At 45.1% G+C, this 22,214-nt stretch overlaps 1 protein-coding gene across 3 annotated transcripts in view; it reads left to right on the forward strand.

Annotated features, from left to right (window-relative positions):
• The first annotated feature begins 6,498 nt into the window (after positions 1-6,498).
• Positions 6,499-22,214, forward strand: part of ABHD2 (abhydrolase domain containing 2, acylglycerol lipase) — a 41,265-nt gene continuing 25,549 nt past the window's right edge. The window contains exons 1-3 of one of the 3 annotated variants that reach the window (XM_032994271.2): positions 6,499-6,564; positions 17,668-17,752; positions 18,611-18,811. In XM_032994271.2, coding sequence (XP_032850162.1) covers positions 18,618-18,811 — 194 coding nt within the window. In that variant the 5' untranslated portion in view covers positions 6,499-6,564; positions 17,668-17,752; positions 18,611-18,617. Of the gene's footprint in view, positions 6,665-17,667; positions 17,753-18,610; positions 18,812-22,214 lie in introns of all 3 variants that reach the window. The other 2 variants (XM_032994270.2, XM_032994272.2) reach the window with 2 other exon arrangements.

Consider the following 22,214-nt stretch of genomic DNA (forward strand, 5'->3'; position numbering starts at 1 on the left):
GCTGGCAGGCTTTCCAGGGAGCAGAGATCTGCCCAGAGCGCTGCTTGTTCGGGAGCATGTTGTGTTCTTGCCTGGTCTTGCAGCTGCCTGTCAGCTGCAGTACAAACACAGCCCTGTCTCCCATGCCCTCCCCTACCTATTCTGCCTCTCCGCAGCTCTGCTCTTTGCCAGGCTCAGGATTAGCCACACCTCAGCTGAGTAAACAGGAGCTGATCCTGTCCCATCAGCCAAAGGGTTTTCGACCTCAGCCACCACCAGCAAGAAGTGCTCCTTGATTTTACTTGCCAAGCAAATCTCCCTTTTCATCATTCAGCAGTTCTGAAGCCTTAATTGGACACAGCAGTTGACGTGATCCTCTGTATTGGTTTCATCTTCCGTTTTCTTTCTTCATTCTATTCTCTGGTTTTGTTCCACTCAGCTTCCCTATCTTCTAATCTGTTCCTCATTTCCTTACTCCTTTTCCCCAATCCTGTCTCCATCACCTTTTTGCTTTTTCACCCATCTGAGGAAAGCCACCCTTTCCGTATGTCACCTTCTGGGTGCTAATGAGCTAGACAGGGCTGATACTTTAGCCTGAAAAAGCCTTGGAGGTTGTTAGTAACTAAAGCCAGCACCTTGGTCTTCATCTCAGATCAAAGGCAGTGGTTCGTGCAAATTTTTTACCTGCCTTTGAAGGGATGCTGACAAGGGAGAGAGGAGGACACCCATTCCCTGCAGCACAGCACCCTCTAGCCTCCGCTGGGGCAGCAGCTCTTTGCTGATGTGGAAGGAGGACCTCCACCATCATCATTCAGCCATGCATCCTCCCAGTCCTGCAATGCTGCCTGCGTGTCCAGCCCTGCATAACTCCAGCAAAATCCTCCTGTGGCATTACTGCCAAATCCAGGGATGGATTTCATGGGAACTTCAGGGATCAGGACCTTAAAGCTGGTCTGTTTTGAGCAGACGTGTGTGGTCAATCAGACGTCATTTCCAAAAGGCTGAGACACCAGCTTTGCAAGGTGGAGCTCGCAGTGAGCCAAGGTGGGGTCAGCCTGGAGAAGTGATCATTACACAGAGTCAACAGCACTGCTCATTTCCTCCAGCCCATGCAATAATTTAACACAGTGGTGGTGCAGGCAGGGTTTTCAAAAGGGTAGTGCTGGCTCTGCGAAGCCAGGCGAGGTCAGCTGGAGGAGTGACGTGGGGTCAGTGACGACAGTAGCTCTGCAGTTGCTGTGTTTTCTTGGGAGGCTGATCTGCAGCCTGCCAGGTCCTTGTGTGTGGAAGAGGGTGGTCACCCCCAGCTCGCCTCTGGACATGACTGCAAACCTTCCCCACTTGGCTGTGATTGCCAGTGCATCTCCAGGGAAGCAGCTGGCAGATGGGGATGGGGATTATCCCTTCATCCCGGCCACCCCACTGATCCTTGCTGTCTCCTCCTCCACCTGCCTATCCCCCAAACTATCCTCCCGTAGTCCCCACCAGCCTCACTCACAACCCACTTCCCCACAACAGCATCAGGCCTGTTTCCTCTCACCCCCTCTTTCCTTCTATGCCTTCGGGAAACAGAACTCTGGCTCTCTGCACCATAACATCACCACCCTTTCTTCCAAATCACAACTGTAACTGTTTCCTTCGTATTCACCCTCATCCAAACACAGTTGTGTGCTCCCTACATCCCAGACCTGTCCCAATTCCCACTATTTTGGCACAAGGCAGTAGCTTTTGCCTCCACTCACTTTGTTTCCGTAAATATTGCTCTCTAGGAAGACTCTCTTACCCATTCCTTAGGCAATACTAAAATCTGGATTTTTATAGGAGGCTGATAACCCCACTGGTTCACTAAGCATTTCAGTTTGCAGGACTGCAACCCTTCATTCTGCTCATGAACCACTACTTCTATGGCAACTTTTCCCGAGAAAGTGTTTCACAAGCAGCCACTGAAAAAAACGTGGCTTTAGCAGTCTCCCTTGCTGGCTTTCTGAGGCTGGATAATCATAGTCTTTCCAAACTCCAACCTCAGGAACACAGTATAATGGCAAATGTCAGACAGACCACTCAGAATTAAACAGAAGACAAACAGTTTCCTTTACTCAGTATGACATCTTGGAAACACTCCAGGAGAAGCTCATACATCCTTCTGGCTTTACTACATTAATTTGGTCCAATCCACGCTGCTTTCCACCAGAGATACTCCTCTCCCTGCTCTCGCTGCCTGCCAGATACCTGCTGCTCACACACAGCCTCCCCTGCACGTAACGCCCCTGCTCGTGCAGATGGCTTTAGGGACAGGTGCCACACCAAAGCACTGCTTGGATCCTGCAGCTGTGTCCTGCTTTACCAAAATATGTGATAAAAGGGCAGAAATGGCTGCGAGTGAACATGAGGTGGCACTGGAGGTGGCTGCAGGGAACAGGTCTGCTCAGCCTGGCAGCTTTTGGTGCAGGAGGTAGGAATTTCATCTAACTGGACCCCCTGGAAAATTCAGGAGTGTTGTGGCACAGATTCATCCCAGGGAGATAGAGACAGACCCTTCCCTGAGAGCACCGAGTCTGCTTGTGGAGCCAGGCAGTGTCTGAGTGCCACAGAGCACCCAGAAGCATGACCGGCGGCACTGCTGATGCCAGAGAGTGGTTTTCAAAACCTCTTCCTCCCACCAGCAGTGGTGGTTGGATGTGGGGTAAAAGGAGTGAGACGGCTGTCGGGAATTGGTGGGTAGAAGCAGCGGAACACAGCCTGTTAAGTGCTCAGCTCATTGGCATTTCTGTTCTGGCCTAGAGAATTTGAGAATGCAATAGTCCATCTGCTCTGAAATGATCGGCAAAGCTCCCTGTATTAGCAGTCAGAGCCCTCTTGGGTTTGGTAGAAAAAACAAACAGAAAAAAAGAGTCAGAAAGTCTCTAGCTACTGCCTTCAGCCATAAGAAGAGACCAGAGCCTCTGGTCTATAAGGGACAAAGAGGTAGACAGCAGTAACTCAGCAGGGCTGAGGTTAGTCAGTTAAGTTCTATAATTAGTAAATAAATAGCATGCTAAATAAACCCAGAGCAGAAGCTTTTGAGGAGGGTGACAGAGCTGGAAGTTGGCAAGGAGCAGCTGAATGAGAATGTGATGGAAAAATACTGAGCAGGTGGGCCACGTGCCACCTCCCCGGCTGGCTTGTATGATGCAGCCATTCTCCCATCCCTGGCACTTGTCTCCTTACGTCGTCAGCTCCTCAGGACTGAGGCTGGTCTATTTAGAGATCTGCAAAGTGCCCATTATGCTTTTAGACACCATTTTCAGAAAATACGTAAGAGTCCAAAGAGCACTGTACATCCAGATCCAATGGGCTCTCAAACAGCACAGCTCTGCAGCCTGCAAGCCAATGCCTCGCTGGCACTGCAGGGAAGGCAGAGCAGGCGGAAAGGAAAAAGCGTTGCCTTTATTTCCATCTGCAAAGCTTTTTTGTGCTCACATGTCACTGACAGGCGCTTCACTTATTTTCAGCTGGCAATCAAACCCTGTCGTAAGAGATGTTTTCCTTTTTGCTCCTGCTACACTGGCAGAGATCAACACCCCAGTGTTTCCTCTGGCAAAAAGGTTTCCTCAGAGGTGCAAAGTCCCTGGGAGTCCTTCAGCACACAGTGACTTTGCTGAGCAGGAGTAAAGCTGGGCCAGGGGAAATGAAGCAGAAAGAGTTTGAGTTCCTTGTGGCAGCAACAGCCAAAGGAGAGAGGGATGTGAAGAACAAAAGGTGACTGTCACCACGGTGTTGCACGGGGGCGTCTCAGGCTGGCTCAGCACCACATCAAGTTCTCTCTGCCTGGTACCTTTTCAATCACTGGGTTTAAAAACATGGAATTATCATCAACCTTTTTTTGTCCTCATTGTACAGAGGCAAGTGCCTGCCCAAAGCACAAGGCAAAGCTGTGTGCTTTTCCTGTGCCTATACTTTCCAGCATATAGATTTGGCCTCTTTTGCAGTAGCCACACTACTCAAAGAGGAATCCTCCTGTCTCCGAAGCATTAGGGCGTTCCTGGACACCCCCATCCCTTTCCTCTGCAGCAACATTGGACAGAAGCACCTGCTGGGCTGGAGCTGCCAAATCCCACCCTACAAGGCTGGGAATGAAGCTCAGCTCTTCCCAGCACCCTCTTCCTTTACAGGATGGTTTGGGCTAGTGCTCAGATGGCATTTCCTGAGTGTGAGCTGTTTTCTGCGAGTGGTACAGCCTGGCTCTGGGCCAGAGCACCTCCACCTCCAGCACACACCACTGCTCCCAACGCCAGCCAGCCCTGTAGCGCCCATCAGCACACCGGCTCAGCCATAGCAATGTCAAGTCCCCGCACGCTCAGAGCGAGGGCAGCTTCTTTTAGAAGCCACAGCTCACAGGCTGTTTTAATAGCCCAAAGCCAGGTTTGTACTCACAAAACATGCTTGTTCCCTCCCAACCATCTCTGCTCCTGCACCAGAAGGTGCAGCTGGAACCCCCCCCCCTCCCAACACTATCCAGAGCAAAATGCAAACCGACTTGCACTGGTTCCTCTTTCCGTTTCTGCAGATGCAGCACCTTTTCCACCACATCCCTTATTCTTGCAAAAAGCATGAGCACTTTGTTCAGGAGTTGGGCTTCCACAGCCACCTGTGAATTTGTGCTGCCACCTCTTCAGTGTTAGTCCCCTCTGGTTCTCAGCTGCCATTCCTCACTGATGTATCTGTGCACCCCTGGTATGAAAGACCACCCCATGTTTCACTTCTCAGCAAGAAGTGGGCAGCTAAGAGTGTAATTTGCTTTCCTTTGTGAAGATGTGCTTTAAAAAGCTCTCTTTTAATAGCTGAGCTTCTCTCAGGTCAGAGAAATCTCCAAGAGCCTCAAGGATTTAAAATAAAAGCCTTGCCTGCAGGCTTAGCTCTGGCCCTGGTACGTTTTCCTGCCTGGATCTGTGTTTTCCTGCCTCGATTGATGGTGAGGAGCCAAGGTACACCTGTTATCAATTGGACTGCAATTTTCTGTAATCAAACACATTCTTCAAATACTTAGTTAAGAGGCTGATACCGGAAGTTTATCTACCAAGCCTATCTTGTAGCTTGATCACAAGCATAAACAAGCATAACTCAGCTGCCTTCAGACATACCAAACCTCAGCCCAGCTGAATCGCTGACAAGTTTAGCAACCACCATAAACCCTGGGTATTTTCACAAGGTTAATTAAAAGCTGAAGATAAGGAATCCAGCTCTTATTTGACTGAGTGGTGTGGAATCACACCTTTAGCAAGTGAGAAGGACCACTTGCCATGGGGCTGCTGCTGTTTCTGTTCTGTCACCATCATTTCAGCAGTCCCCTCTCTGCCCTCCCTCAGATCTCCCATCTTCACCATGACTCAGTCTACAGCAGTTAGTCATCTCTCCAGATACATAACTCTCTGGAAAATGTGACTTGCTCCTTGAGAGTCTTCTCTACGTAGGAAGCTCCAACTCCCTGTAAACAGAGGAAACAAAATGTCTGCAATCAGGGAAAGGATTTTTCCATCCAGTTATATAAAGCAACCATTAGCATAGCTAGGAACAGTTGATGTTACTCACAAGGTAACATGTGGCTCTTCTGGGAGGCTACAAGAAAAGCAAGTTTATAAACATCGCATTGCAGGCATTTTTTACTTTGTTTTCCTCCAGCGCCTTCCAGATGTGGCAGGCTCCATCCACCTCTGGGCAGATTTCACTGTCCCTGTCACACATCCTGCTTGGTGGGAGGAAACCTGATGGGTGCTCCCGTGCCTCTGAGGCACTGGGGGAAGACCCCTCCACCCCCACTGGTGAAGCCCAGGAGGTGCTGCCAGCTTGCACCCCAGTGCCAGGCTGGTGGCAGAGAGATTGCCTGGGAGCCCACGCAAAATAAAACCAGCGCGTTGAAGGCCCAGCCACGGTTTTTAAGGCTTTATGGTAACATTCCTAAATGATTTTTGATTGCAACGTCGCATTATGTGACCGGTATTCAGCACCCAGGCACACCGATAGATTATCAGCGGCTTGCGTCACACCGGAGAGGCTTTTGGCCCTCAGGACCATCAAAGTCCCCAGTCTCTCAGGAGCGAACGCGCGCCCGCCAGGCTGCGCCCCCCCCGCGGCAGGGGCGTTGGCTGGGGCAGCAGGGAGCGGCCCGCAGCGAGGTTGGTGCTTCACCCTCGCGTCACCGCTCCTTCCGCCGCGGCCCGGCCCGGCCCGGCCCGGCCCCGCTCTGTCATGGCGGCGGCAGCTGCCTCTCCCCACAGGCGCTCCACCGCCGGCCGCCGCCAAGCCCCGCCCCCCCAGCTGACTGAGAGGCGCCGGAGCCAACAGAACCGCAGTGCCCCGCCCCACTGCGTCTCCACCAGCCAATGACGCCCGCGCGGGCCCGGCCGGCGCACGCTCCCACCCTCAGCTCGCCTTCTGGCCAATCTGCGCGCGGAGTCGGGCGGGAGCGGCACGGCGGAGCGGCCAATGGGAGGGCGAGGGCGGTTGCTAAGGGGCCGCGCGTAGCGGGGCTGGGGCAGAAGACGGGTGGGAGCCGGCGGCGGCGGGTTCCGGCTGGGCGGTGAGGCGGCGTTCTGGGAGCCCCTTTCCGTAAGGCTGAGGGGGTGGCGGCTGGGCCTCCTTCCCTCCCTGCTTCCCGGTGTTCTGAGGGGGCGCGGGGCGTCCGGCCGCTGCCGGGTTTGTCAGGGCGGTAAGCGGTGCTCCCTTCTCTCGCTCCTCGTGCCTGCCTAGCCGCCCTCTTTCTGTTTGCTCTCTGCAGCAGGCTTGCCTTCTGTGTTGTTTTCTGGTGGGGGGGGGGGGTATCCCTGCGGTATGGGGTTCGGCCTGGCCTGGCTGTGGCGACCTGCGAGCCGGTTCGTGGCTGGCGCGTCTCCCCTCGGTCTGTGCGGCCGGGGTGTGCTGCCGGCCTTGCCCAGCGCTTCCCGGGGGTGTGGGGTTGCACAGGGCGAGAAAAAGCGGTGGTGTGAGCGGCCTGTGCTCGCAGGGAGTCAGGGCTGAGGTGGGAAGCAGTCGTGAGCTGATGCGGAGCAGGGTTCCTGAGGGATTTGTGTGTGTTAGAGCCAGGTGGGTTCTGGCTGATGGCTGTCAGGTCACGCTGCTCCCCCTGAATGAGGCTCTTCTCCTCTGTTACTTATGCTCCTAGGTCCTGATACTGCTACTAGCGTTTTGCAACAACTTTAGATTTCCTTTTATTGATGCATACTAGATGCCAGCTTGTTAGACTGTGTGACAGGACCCTGTCTGCTCCATTCTCCAACTTCATATATAACTTGTGATTTACTCCAGTACAGGATGGGTAGGTGTATCTACCACAGTAGATGTATTACAGCTGATTAAATCCTTCACCTGACACTAACTTTTTTTAGAGGTACGTTAGCAGCAGCTTTATTCCCACAGTTATGGCTGGAGGGATTGCATTCTGTAGTTGCAGTCTCATGCAGGTCTCTTCAGCGACTTTGTAACAGGTTCTTCTTATTGTTGATGTACAGTTGTCACTGGGTTGGTAAGTACTAACGATTCTTGTCTCCCTCTTACAGATTGCTGTTTGACTGGTGCTTTACAGCACCAGAGCCTCCTTCAGTAACAAATGTTTGTGGCTTATTAATCAGCTAACTGGTACGGTGTGTTCGTTGTACATGCCTTGCTTATCAATGATTATCATGCTCAGCCATATTTGTAATATTGCTTAGGTGGACACATTCTAGTCACCACTGATATGGTGTTCATAGAACACAGTTCAGCAGTTTGTATTGGTGATATCTTATTTTCAGACCTTCTTTGATGATATTTATTTCCTGTGCAGGGAGTTTTGTTATTGACAACTAGTCTTTGGTTGTTCTGTTGTTATTGTTTGGTTCATCTACTTCCTTTTCTTTCCTAGATGCTTGCTTAGTTCTTGTATCACAAGAGAAGTTTGAATAAATTATCTTGTCTCTGCTTGGATCAGTGGACATCCAGCCTTTCTTATTATTCTAGTCATCATTTGTTTTGGTCTCAAAGTCAAGAGTAAGAACAGGAATGATATTAAAAAATAACTAAGAGATAATGTTTGAGTTCTATTCTTCTGCCTTATTCTTAAAAATAGTTGTATTCCCGCTTTTGCAGTGGAGGTCCTCTGTCACTAAGTGAAGTAGCTGCATAGAGGATGACCTAAGATTGTGCCAGACTTTTTTAGGGGTGGAAAAGATGTGGAAATGGGGGATAAAACTTCTCATCTTGCAATACTATTTCTGAAGCTAAACTTAAAAATTAATTTGTTCTACTCTTCTTGTAAAGCTATATTTTTCTATTCAGGGAACGAATAGCAGCTTAAGCTCTTAGTGTTTCATAAAGCTGCATTATTAAACTTGTCATGTGAAAACCTAAAGATTAACATACTGAAATGGTCACTGTTCTGGGATGTGGTATTGGGAAGGAAAGATGGCAGAATAACATTATTTGTCCTTGACACAGGGATGTGGAGAGGTTATCCAAATCTGCTAAATTCCATCTGTTCTTTTAGATGTAATTTGATGTACTGTAGAAAATGGTGGCTTTAGAGCAGTGATTCAAAGCTGCAGTTCTAGTATAACCTCACTTGATTTTGGAAATGTCCTGGATGCCTCCGGATTTGCATTGCCCTGTTACTCCCTTTCTTGCTCTGTATATCTGGCCTCTTCATCCTTACTTTTGTGCTGCCAGCTCTGGCAGTGCCAGAACTTGGATTAAGTTAAGCAGGATTTAGCAAAGTCTCTAGTAGTGGTGTACGTGCTAGGGTCTTTGTTGCGTGTAACTCCTGCCAAAAGGTGCAGACACCAGCCTGAAACTGGTATTTTGGACTTTTTCAGCAAAAGCATAAATCGTCATACTTCTGCTGGTATGTTGGAGTCTTCATCTACACTTCTGAATTTCTCTGGAAGATTGTATTTCACGATGTGTTACAGCCCTGAATTGCTATTCTTAATGTGTACTATAGATCAACTGAACTTCTGTGCAAGTATTTGCCTTTCTTCAGCCTAAATAGCTTGCGAAGATTAAGCTTGTATGCAGTTAAAAAATCTGATCAAACTCAGCTGATTGAGTTCAGTACCAAACAATTAATTTAATTTCAGTGTGCAAGGACAGTCTGTCCTTACGGAGAAGCAAAGTTCCAAACATATGTGGGTGGCAATGATGCTAACCTAGTCAGGCAGCTATCTTAGCCTCCTTTAGCTCTAGGAAGATTTGTGTGCCCAAGGGCTTGTCTTCAGCTGTATCAGTTGATAATAAAGATTGTTTCTGACTGCCAGCCTTACTCTGCGAGCATCAGGCAGCAGTAATTCAAAATGCTTTACAAAGCAGTTTTGTACAAACCAGGTGCTTGAAACATCTTTGTGCCTGTGTAGTGTTAGAGGTAATAGCAGTGGAAGGAAGTGTCAGACTTTGCAACGTATAGAAGACTTTTATCTGTACCTCTAGATTGACCAAGAAGTGCAGTTGCCTAGCACTTGCTCTGCTGTTGAGCAATACTTGAGCTTCTCATCATCGTGGGTCCAGCCTGACTAAAATGGCAATGACAACTTCCTCTGCTAATGTGGACTGAGCTTCTGCAAAGACCAAACCCTTCTGAAACTTCCGATGTATTAGTTGCTAATAATTGAGCTACAGACCTATTCAGGGAATTGACTACTCAAACAGGGTAATACGGGCTTCTTGTGGTAAGGGTCAGATAGGACAAGGGACTGGCTGCTAGAGGGGGGTTCACTGTTTGACAACTTGTCCTGCTTCTAAACTTATTTACATCTTCAAAGATGCTTTTGCATAGAGATGCAGATTCCAGAAAGATGATGCTGAGGGTGTTCAAGCCTGGCTGTCCCTTAACTGGAACACCCCATTCTGTGAAGTGTTGGTTGGGCATATGTGAATATGAACGATTGTACTAAGTGAAATAAACAGATGCACAGTCACTTACAGTGAACATCCTTGTAAGAGATAAGGAGAAAACGTCCTAAGATGTGTCTGACATCCCTATCTTCCCACTCAGATTCAGCAGGGAAGTGGTCAATGTAGCTCTTCAAACTTTGAGTTACTGGTGACTGCTGTAGTGCTCCAAAACCTGTTTTGTCTTACTCAAGTTTTATCGGAATGCTGATTATTCTGCAGTAGTGGTAGCTGTGTGTTGATCAGGTCCTGTCTCATATTTGGTTCTTCTGTCCTGAAATGTTGTTGCTTCATTTTTAATGTAACTATGTGAATTAGACTTTTCTAGCATGAGCCTTCTGCCTGTCACAGACTGAGAGAATGACTCTGCAAACCTTCTGTGCTGCTGTAGAGCAGAGCTGCTTGTCAGGGAAAAAAATAAGAAAGGTGTTTGAAGACTCCAGAGTGAAGTGGCACCTCGGCTTTTGATCATGTTTGGATATGGATGTTTTCAGACTGCTTGGACTGGACCAATCTTTAATAAAATTCTCTTAGCTGTTTGAATTCGTGCTTTGGTGATAGGTGGTTTTTCACTGCTTTGCAGCTAGTCTGGTGTGGAGTGTGCTCCCCACTTCCTCAGCTGTGCACCCTGTAGCTGAGCAAACAGCTGTGATGTGCTTGGATTTTGGGCTGTTCCTCTGATATGTCCATCTGAGCTCTGTGACTGTGTGGGGATGGAGGGTTTTGCATCTGAGGGTAAATGAGGCTTTAACAGTATAATGGTGTATTTCAAAATACAGTGAAGGAATAGAGCAGACCTCTTCAGTGGTGTTTAGTCTGTAATGCAGTTTGTATTAGCTCACTTGGCTATTTGTGGTTTGATGCGAGTAGCATTCTGTCAACTACTGAGCATGTTCTTTGCAGTGTGTTTATTCAGCTTATTCCCTTGAGCTTTAATACTGCACACTGACACAGGGTTATGTGGTAGGCAAGTGACACCCACTGATGCTCTAAGACTCTGGAAAGGTGCTAGCTGGTATTTTTTCTTTGTCAGTACCTAAACATAAGCTTGACCTCTTCTACAAGGCGCTGAAGCTCTGCCCTGTAGTTCCATAAGGCAGTGGTTAGGGTGTGACAAAGTCCAAAGTCTGTGCAGTAATCAAATACTTATGTTTGCTTAAATAACATGAGGCTTTCCTTTAAGATAAGATGCAATTAATCGATTTCTGTGGAGTCATCGGAGCCTTGTCTTGTTTTAGTTTAATCTTGTACATGAGGAGTGTGCAATAAAAGCTAATGCAGTGTTTTTCAATCCATCGGTGACAAGCAGGAACCAGATAGTGACATACAGGGAATCTACATAGCAACATTCTTAGTGCACAAAAGCTGTCTGTTACGCAGTAGAACCATTTTGATCAGTTAAAATGATATTGTGAAGAGACAAAAGCAGTTCCTGTAGTTGGAAGGAAGTAAAATTCATGGCTTATTTGACTGTAAATTAGTTTTCTTGGGGAAGTAAAAGACCTAAAGAGTCTTTGGCCCTGTTGGCTATAGAGTTATTCTCAGCTGCTTTCTTAGGCAAGCTGTCTTGACATGTATACCCATCCTTCTTAGGTGCTTGGCTTTTGCTTTGAAGGTGTAGGACTTCTCAAAGTGGAAAAAAGGGGGAAAAAAAAAAAAGCTCCAGTTAAGACACCTGTCTTCCTGGCTGTGCTGATGGTGCCTTGTGCTATGAACTTTGTCCCTGTATCCTCACAGTACCTCTAAATTTAGCATATGAGCCAAGTAGTGGATCTGATCAAAAGGTCAAATTTCAGTGAAGGCACCAGCCAAGAAATTCTTGTTGGAACATGGTGTAAACAGTACCTGCTGTTTTTACATACTCTTCAACCAGCCAAATCCTGGCCTGGGTGCTGGCTCTGGCACAAGGCAGAGGGATTTGCACCAAGGACTTCTGCATGCTGTCCGAATAATGTCATTTTAAGCATCTGGGTGATGGGACATGTCAGTGTGTCCTTTTTATTTGGAGATAAAATCTGTCAGATGATTGACAACAAAACTCCTGATGACTCTGTCAAGGATTATGTTTTCTCTCTCATGGCCACATGTCCTGAAAACTTAAGCTTAAATGCTGGAAGTGCTCAGCTAATTCTTAATTATACTGTCTATGCTTTGAGGTCTGAGAATTAGTTGGCTGTTTTAAAAGGCCAGGAGTACTGAGTGATACATCAAAAAGATCTCAGCATTTGCTTCTGACGTTCTCTTCTGAGCTACCACTGAAAATAATGGGAGGTTCTGAATGGGGTAAGCTCAGGCTGGTTAGATGCCAGTCTTGAAATAAGTGGTGTGATGCGTTGCTTTGTCTGCCTAAACTGATGAGGCATATTATTGGTGTGGCCCTAAAATCCTTGTATCTATGTAATTTTTTTGGAGACCATAAATTGGCAGCCTAGGCCTAACACTTTTTTCTGTATTAATGAAAGCATCTTTTATACTAAAGGTGCTGGGTAAAAGGAAGGATATGGGACTGTGCAATAAAACTTTTATTTTTATTCCTCTTGCACAGATTCCTCTACTTATGTAGCTTGTGTGATATCAGACTGTTCTCCAGTGCTTTACAAAAACTCAGTCTGGCAGCCTTTCCCTTTAAGACACATTGCTTGAGAGTCTTTCCCATGTGTATATATTCCTTATGTATGTTTTCATTTGGATGGTCTTTAAACATTTTCCTCTGCATTAAAACCACTGAAAGCTCAACAGTGTGACACACTTGTGTACACTTCCTGGAGCAAAACTCTAATAATATGCTGGCATAAAACTTGGCTTTGTTTAAAAACCTTTGTAGTGCTCTGACTTTCCACCCTTTCCTTAATAAAGTTCCCTTCTCCATAATGTGGTTCTAAATATCTTACCTGGTAGTGACAGGCCTGTAACTTCTCGTTTTGCAGTATATCTTTTGGAAGAGTCATTAGCGTTGGCTCATACTAAAGATCACTAACTTGATGGAAACATTCTCTGAAGAACTAACTTCAGTGAATTAGTCTTCCTTCTTCCCCCTTCAAGGATGATGGGGGGAACCCTTATATTTGATCTGAATCTACATAGGTGCAACTCTCTGAAGTAGTGTTTTGCTTTCTTCTTGTCTAGCTGACTTGATATGAGTTTTATTCCACAAGCAGGCACTGCAAATAAATTAAACCAGTCCAAAAAATGTCTGATAAATTAGTTAAAGTTGGTCTGCTTAATCTGTTTAGAAACAGCCTCTCCGGCTGTTCAGAATTTTAGCGGGGAATAGAGGGTATTACATGACTTGGTAGAAGTTGTAAAAGGATAGGAAAGGGGATTTTTAAAGGCTTTCGGTATTGGCCAGGCATGCTCCAGTGTTTGGGTGTCCAGCTGAGCTCTGAAAGCACTAGTGAGCCAGAAGGCTGACTGGTGGGAGGGCATCTAAGAGTTCTGCATTGAACTGCCAGTCCTGGAAACACGATTCCTTCAGGATTCTTCAGTGAATGTTAACATAGCATGAAATATCTTGCTAGTGGAGCCCCTTCTGAAGAGGCTGCCCTTATTCTTGTCTGGGCAGTTCCATACAGCTGCTTCTTTGCTTTAGCCCAAAGCATTTCTAATGCTACAGTGAGGTAAGCCTGCCACGCTTTCAGTTGCTGGCTAAAAGGCCTGAGGGAAGGACCCTATGGGAGTGGCTTCCTTTAATGTCTTTGCTTTTTTAATATTGGCTTTCCAGTATGCAGAGTCAGGCTCAGTTCAGCACGGGTGGAGGAACTGTAATGTTTGGTAGCTACCAAATCCTGTGCGTACCTGATTGAGTCACAGAGTAAAGTGATTTCTGTCTCTGGGAGAGTCTCCTCCCCAGGAAACCTGGAACAGAAATGTGTACAGGTCTCAGACCTGTAGTGCCTCCATGGGGCATAGCCAGTATCTGGATGATAGCGTTCCCAAAACCCAGTGTCTTTGAAAGGCTAGATAAGGAATTTGCTGCAGCTCTATAGGCTGTTGTACTTGTTCCTATTCCTATCTGGAAAGGGGAGACATGGGGGTTTTTTCATTGTACTTGTGCAGGTGAGGTGCACTCTGTTAACAGTAATGCTGAAGTGCTTCCTGTAACATGATTTTCAGCTTTTTATTCTGTGATGAAAGGGGCAAATGAGAAGACTTCACAAATTGCGCACTTGCTTTCCAGTGATTCATTTTAAAGTTAGTCCTCAGTGACAAATGGGACTTAAAAATATTACTTGAAAAGGCTGTCACTTTGGGGCTGTCATGCCTTTAAATGATTTTAAAGAGTGGTACTGTTAAGGTGCTTCAGAATAGTGTCCTTGGCGCCAAACACTTCATCTTCTTTGTGTTCCTTAATGTGGATCTTAAACCCTGTGAAGGATGAAAAGGCAGGCTTGATTGCTTCCAGTGATATACTTACTTAATGGCTCTTGCTAATTTTGTCTAGTGTGCTAAAAGTGAATCTAGTGTTCTGTATACAGAAGAGGCCAAATGTTTGTCTGTTTGTATTAATGCTGACCCATTTAGAGGAGATTCTAGATTAAAATTTGACTGGCTCAACACTGTGATTATCTGTCCTTTTTTTGTAAACAGACAAGTTTATTGGGTCAATGCAAAGAGGGTTTAACAAAACAGGAGCAAGGTGACCTCATCCCTGCTCATAAATAGGGAGGCATTTGTCCTGTGTGATTAGAGGCATAGCTCTCAAATCATAGAATAGTTTGGGTTGGAAGGGACCTTTTGAAGGCTTCAGCTGTGACCTACACAGGTTTAACAGTTATATTGATGATACTACACTCCCATGAACCTGCCCAGGTAAGTTTCGTGTGCTTACAATGGTGAAAGCAAGCGCTGGATGGATGGAAACGTATGTTGTGCCCCATGTCACTGCCTGGAACGCTGTTCTGGGCCTTGAAAAGTAAGTTCTTTGGCCACATAGCACCCCAGAAAGAATTGAGTCAGGCAATGGGACTCATTTCTGATACAACCTCATAGACAGACCAAAAAGCATGGCATTGGGTGGGTAAATCACATCCCCTATCATGCACCAGCCTTAGGGAAAATCAAATGATACGATGAACTGTTAAAGACTACATTGAGAGCAATTGCGTGGTGGGACCTTCAAACACTGGGATAGACATTCATCAAAAGCCATCTGGTTAGTTAATGCTAGAGGATCTGTCAGTTGGCCTGATCCTGCCAAATCAGAACTTCTGTAGAAGGGGATAAAGTTCATGTAGTACAAAAATATGCTGAGGAAAACAGCCAGGGTTATTCCTACCTCAGGCAAAGGCAAACCCATTTGTGGGATTGCTTTTGCTCAAGGACCCTGGGTGCACTTGGTGGGTGATGTGGAAGGATGGGGAAGTCCCATGTGTGCCTTAAGGGGATTTGATTTTAGGTGAAAATAGCCAATGAATTAAATTGTATGATGTTAATTGTTATATAACCCTGCCTATTGTGTCGTCATTACTGTAATGGTTACATGATGTATTAGTGGTATTACAGTAAGAATCGCCTAGATGAATGAAGAATGAATTTTGATAAAACAGTATGAAGCGCAGTAGCGATGGAACCAGAACGGACTTCAGTATGCAACAGTCCAATACCAGACACCATCTTCCTGCTGTGTCCAACGTCACCCACCCACTGCACTTAAGGGACCTTTTAAAGGCCCCTACAGATCTGCCCTGCGTGAGGCAGATATGTTTAGGTCTTCAGAAATAACAGAATCTTGAGGAAGTACCTGAAGTGCCACAGCTGCATCCATAGGGCATGGAGTTTACCAGTCTAGTCGTCTTGGATTTAGATCCATTGCTTAATCACTGCAGAGCTCTGTGTAACTGCAACAACAGTGCCAACTTGGTTTGCCGTGCACAGACCAATCTGAGCTTTTAGGTAAAGATCCTGACAAATAGATGAACATCTAGCACATATTTGAGATGTGTATTCAGACTAAGATGGAAAAATACTAGTTTACAAGGGTCAAAGCATAATCCTGCCTACCAACAGCTGATTTTTCTGAAAGTAACTCCAAGCTAGTATGCTTTAAGGTACTGACAGACTAAAATGAGATATAGAAGTATCAGAAAAGATGTGGTGTGTTTGTAATATGAAGATTATGTGGGAGAGAAGACTGTCAGGGAGATACAGCTTAGCTGACTCAGTTATATTGAGTCCCTAGTACAAAATGCTAATGACTAATTGTGCCCAGTTTTATTTTTTAAAAATTCACTAATAATGTGAAAGCTGCAAACAGCAAACCAGCTTAAAATCCAGCTGGCAGGGAAGTCTTGGGTAACTTTTCTCAGTGCCTCTTAATTTTCTAAATAAAACAATGAAAGGAAGATACCAACAGAACTTCTGGGAGTTTCAGCTGGGGGAGATTTGTTTGAGCACCTGGTTGTCCTGGAGTAAGTGATTGTTCAGGAACCTGGGCTGCTCTTCTGCTGATTGTACCTTCCATGGAGAAGCTGTTGCTGTAGTTTACCTGTTGTCTTCTATGCAGTTGGTGGTAGTGTTGGTGAAAGTGTACTAGGTAGGGAAGTGAGGTAACATTACAGCTTAACATTGTATGTGAACTCTTCATTGAGACACATGATGCCAATGTAATATTCTGATTAGAAAAATAAACAGCTTTGTGTAGCCCACTCCCCTCCCTTTTACTGTGAAGCTCAGAATTGGAAAAAATTAAAGCTTCAGAGTTTTCAAAATATTAGATATCTCTGCTTTCCTCACTCTCCGTTCTGCAACGGACAGTTATGGTGGCAGAAGCTTGTGGCTTTCTAGCATGCTGTTAATCAGTAGCTGATGTCAGACTTGTTTTCTTCCAAGGGATTTTGGTGTAGCTGCGCAGAAGTACTTTCTGTATTCAGAGGTTTTGTCTTCCTGCTAGGAAGAAGAGTAAGGCTTTGGTATGGCCTGTCCTGTTGGTGTGTTTTCCAAGTTGGAAGCAGCAGCCGTGGTAAAGAGCAGACAGTTCTGGAGCTTTTTCCTGGGAGCTCAAATTCCCCATTGGTTTGTTGTGCCTGTAGGGAATAAAGTTCTAACTGTAAATATCGCTTACGTTTTTACAGATACAAGTGGAAAGCTCTTTTTTCTTTTATTGGCATCATGAAATTCTTGTAAGGAGCCTTGGTGGATGTGCACTAGTGTTAATTAGGTAGCTGTATCTGAGCCTCCTGGTGGCTCTCACCATCTTGTTGAAGTGTGATATGTTGTAACTTCTGAAAAAAGCAAGTGTGGGAACAAGCAGAGACTGTTCGCAAGCTTCCATCTGTAGGAGTGAGCTGCCTTGCAAAGCCTAAGTAAAAGTAGCAGGAAACTTCTTACAGGCTGGCTTCACACTTCAGTAGCAGTGTAGATATTGTACAAAGTTGAGAAGAACAGTAGCCCACTACTTCTAGCCTTTTAAATATGAAGGGATTTGGGTAGCTTGTGTAACTGGGGACAATATCACTGTCTTGCAAAGATGGTGACTGTGAGGTCTTCCAGATGTTCATAGCTTGTCTTTCCTCTGGAGTTGCACTGGTTTCCATTATTGCTTTTTGTCTGTCTGTACTCATGAAGGTGTATTTGCATGCTGCAGGTGAATTAATGTGCTATAGGCAACTGATCTAGTCTGAAATCTCTCCATAGGCAAGAGGTTTGCAGATGGATCAGAGTTTAAGCAGTTATGACTGAATATACAAATCAGTTGCAATGTCTGATGGGACCTCTGTATAAACTTGTGTTCTTCCCTTCTGGCCAAGAGATGCATCCTTATTAGTAATAATCAGTTTGCTTTTCCTCCCCTCACAGGGCAACTCAGGTAGGACGTGGATCCAGACTGACGAGTCAACTAAGGACTGGCAGTTATTTCTAGTTGGAAGAAACAGTGACATTGGTAAGACCTGTCTTATCAGTTGCTATCTTACTTGGGTTACCGATGTGACTGAGGAAAGACCCAGGGAAAAACCTGCCCCTTCATTATGGAGGAAACATCACTGTAATAACTGCAGCCAGCAATTTGAATCATATCTTCAAAAGAAGATGGATCAGTTCAAAAATTTCCTTTCAAGCTGGAAGGATATTTTGGACTTCTCATTCTCTCCCCTGCCCCGCTTCCTTTACTCTGAAACCCTTGAAGGACTAGATATTAATCTAGTCCTTCAACTGCAGAACTACAGTAAATTTAAAGAAATGCTGAACTCACTGGTACGTAAAATGACCGCCTTAAATACATGTAGGAGTTAGTAGCATTGTTCTTACGGAGTTGTAAAATTCAGTCTGAGGGGCTAACACAGTAGTTTTTTCAAGTTCTGCTTTTCAAGCCTAGCTTGTACATCTGGGAAGAAACATACATCTGAAGCTGCTGATGTGTTTTTATAGCCTGGCTTTTCACCCGGCTTATATTTGAGCTAGATAGTCTTGGCCAAGATCCTGAAAGTATTGACTGTCTGCAGACTCTAGGGTCTGACACCTGAGACACTGTTGCAATTCTAATGCAGCACTGATTAGGCATAAATCTCCTTTCCAACTGATGATCCAGTTTCTATTTCTTGTGTTAGTCAGGGTTTTTAAAGTAGTACAAAATAAACTTCCTTTCACCTTAGAAGTTGTTAGTCTGAGTTGACACGCTAGGATTCTTGTAGCAGTGTGAACTGATAAATTTATCATTAGCACAGTCTTATGTTTAACATGGCAATTGATATTCTTATCCAATGTATAGTGAAAAAGCTTTAATGTTGGCTTTTATTTCCAGGCTCAAAATGAGTGCAATGTTGGAAAGCCCTGAGCTGCCGGCAGTGTTTGATGGGGTGAAGCTAGCTGCAGTTGCTGCTGTTCTGTATGTTATTGTTCGCTGCTTGAATTTAAAAAGCCCAACTGCCCCTCCTGAGCTCATTTACCAGGACTCTGCCTTGGCCCGCTTTCTACTCAAATCCTGCCCACTTTTGACCAAAGAGTAAGTAGTATATTTTTTTCATGTTGACTTGTGTTAGAGGGAGAAGAGCTGCACATAACCATTCTTCTGCCTAGTGTGTTTCTTACCCTGACATTCATTTGCACTCAGGTTTATTCTCTTAGGGGAAAATAACATGTTCCAAGTGAAACTTTTCATTATTGTTAGTGTCCCAGGTACCTGGTTTTAGGACCAAGTCTTGCTGTGCAGGACTCTCCATGAATGTTTGGAAAATGTCATCTCTGTCCCTCTGTGTATTAGCTATATGCTGATATTGTACTATACCAGCACTATATATCTCACCGTCTGTGGACATGGGGGAGGAGTGGGTTCAATCCGCACTGGTTCCTGTTCATGTATTCTCTGTTCTATTAGGGAAGAAAGGTGCCAGGGCTCACAGGAAAGAAATGTTTTCATGGTGTGTCTGTGCACTTATAAAGAACACAGGGATGGCTATTAGTTTTAAAGTGCCTACTCTTACTTGAAGTGCCTTAAGTTGATTGAAGACTAATGAAATCTATTACTGGGTAGAGCACATAGTTATAACTAGTTTAATACAGTAATGACATACTGGCCAGCTCTAAGCTTGTTGAATCCATTTTCAAAATGACCTTATGTCAACTGTCTGTGTGAGCAGGCTGATCCTTGCCCTTCCGTTCTAGGACCTCCAGAATCAGTGCAGCTGCCCTTACCTCCACCAATAATACGAAGCATTTACTGAGGCTCTGGAGGGTCAAGAAATTTGATTACAGTATTTCTCTTCCATGATCACTTTGAAAACTTACAAGTCCTATTTAGAAGCTCTAAATACATCAGTTATCTAGAAAGTGCTGAGTGCAGCTGCATGAACCTTCCTTTTTGGAGCTCAAAAGTCAAGCTGACTTAATGACAGTCATTCTAGGGGAGATGAGAGGCTTTTAGTGGTGCTGTGTGAGGTGCCTTGATTATGTAAGGCATAAGATCTTAAGCCATAGGATCTGTAAACTCTTAGAGGAAATAAAGCATTATCCATTTGAAATTGGAGTCCAAAGAGGGGTTCCCTGATGCACTCAGTTTGGTAGTGAGTTGAAGCTGAGCATTGAAATTGGATTCTTGATTACGTCTAAGGCCTTAACTGCAAAGCAGTTGCTTCCCTAAAAAATACCAAGTAACTAGAACCTCCTTAGTGTATCTTAGACACTTGTCATCTCAGTGTTGGCACTCTAGATTGAAATGTCCCTAGTCACTGAAAGAGCAAGCATGAAGCTGTGCTGATTGCCAGTCTTGAAGACCTAATAGCATCAGGCTAATCTTTAGAAACAGATTGTAAGCTAATTCAGAGTCTGTTTTACTTTTATTTCAGCTCTGTTCTCATGGCACAAGCTCCTAACACTACTGTATTACAGGCATGTTTCTGACTTTCATTCAGTTGGAGAGCAAAGCATTCCCAAAGGAACAAAAATGCAGAACATGTCTAAAAACTGCAATACGTCTGTTGTGCATTAATTGCAGGAGTTTCATGTGGAACTCAAGTATTGTGTTAATAGCAAAACCCCTGAGATTACACACAGTTTCTTTGGATCAGCTCAGAGCTCAGTTTTGCCAACTCTGAATACTGTAGCAGTGATTTCCAGCACATCATTATTGGGCAGAACATTGCCTGAAAGACTTGTATGACCCCAGGATGTGTCAATAGGTAGTTGTTCAGTCTACCTATATACCTATATTAGGGGAGACAGGATTATTCTCCAGGCATGAAAGTCACCTGGACACTAAAGGGGAACAAATGGATTTAAATTTCTGCAATTATGCATGAAGTAGTTAGTAGGACTAATTAGCAAAAAGCTATGTGAAAACAGCTTGTGCCATACTCCACTGAAAAAATCTTGTAAGGCTTTGATTACTTGCTAATTATTCAGAGTGTTAGGAAAGCTGATTAAGCAGCTTTTTTCAAATTTTACCATGAAAGCAAAATAAGTAGCCCAACAATCCCTCCTGTTATATCAGTACTGGATTTGTTATAAGATCTGTTATAACACCAGTTCTTCTGTACAGCTGCGAACTGGCTTTCAGACCTGTTTTGTTCAGCTCCCTTATGCTTAAGGAAGGAACAGGTGAGGATATTGCTGGAAAGAACAGGGCAGCAGGGAGAAAGCAGAAATAAGCAAAATTGTTATATCTATGCAACTGTTCAAAAATACTTGGAAAAAATACTTGGATTTTGTTTTCCCTTCATGGTATCATCCTCACCTATGGACTTACTCATTGCATTGTAACCATAGTGTCATTCAGTATGCCAAGTGGTGATAGGTGAATAATTTAAAAGCTTTGGATAGTAAAACTGCATGAGATGGCACCGTGCCAGGTACCTTGTATTTGCAGATGTTAGTACTGCTTTTTATGGTTCTCTAAACTGCTGGAAGCTTTCTCCATATCCATCAAACACTGGTAAGCAAGAAATTCTTGTCTTCTTAGAGCTCACATTTTCTTACCTTTATTTCCCTTCCTCTACCCCTGTCCAGCTCTGGCTTACCAAGTGGAGTAGCATAATCAGAGCTTTTTTCATTCAAAGAACTGCTGCTTGCATGGAAGCCCTTGCAAATCAGCACAGCTATTGGTGCCCTTGAGCACTCAGGCCTAACCCCTGACTGCAGCTGTCTCCTTTTCCTCTCTTTCAAATTGGTACAGAAAATCTGCCATCTGCTCTCTTATTCCTGTAGAAATGCAGCATTGGCTCTTTGATTCATGAGGACAAATCGGGCTAGGGCTAGACATTTTTTTGGCTGTTCCCAAGTTCTTCTACCATCAAGTGTGTGTGTGTGTGTGTGTGAATCTTTATGCCTGCAGAGGCAACGGCACAAGTGTCGTCCATATCGAAAATAATTATCCTTGTTATCTGCACACTTTTATCATTAATACAGGCAAGCCTCTCAAAAATTGAGACAAATGACTGTCAAGCATGTTAGTAAACACTGTCAAAGATTCAGTGTAGGTCCTTCTTATCCTTTCTTTGCACAGTAAGCTGTACTGGATAAGCAGGCTGCCTGGTACTAGAAGGCTCTTTTGCACTGTCACTGCCTTTCTCCTAGATGCAAGGAGACAAGTAGTCAGAAAAGCTGTCATCAAGCTTTTCAATGTTCTGTTCTTCTATCTAATAGCAAAGTGTTTGATTCCTGTCAACTCCTTAGTGTTTTACCCTGGGAGGAATGTTTCCAGGAGAATAATAAACTAGAACAACAGTGTTACTCCTGAAGCTTTGGCAGGTGAACATGTTGAGAGCTAGAGAAGAGTGGCAGCTCCCTACTGGTAAGTTGAAGCATTGACTTTGGGGATAGAAGCAGCCTCAGGGGGTCTGAGTCCTTGCTAGGTGCTCTGCTGTGGCATTGGCAGCAGCCTTGTGTTCTCCAGCTCTCATCAGCAAGGACAG

Source organism: Tyto alba, unplaced genomic scaffold, assembly GCF_018691265.1.
Source record: "Tyto alba isolate M040663 unplaced genomic scaffold, T.alba_DEE_v4.0 Super-Scaffold_41, whole genome shotgun sequence".
Taxonomy (NCBI): domain Eukaryota; kingdom Metazoa; phylum Chordata; class Aves; order Strigiformes; family Tytonidae; genus Tyto; species Tyto alba.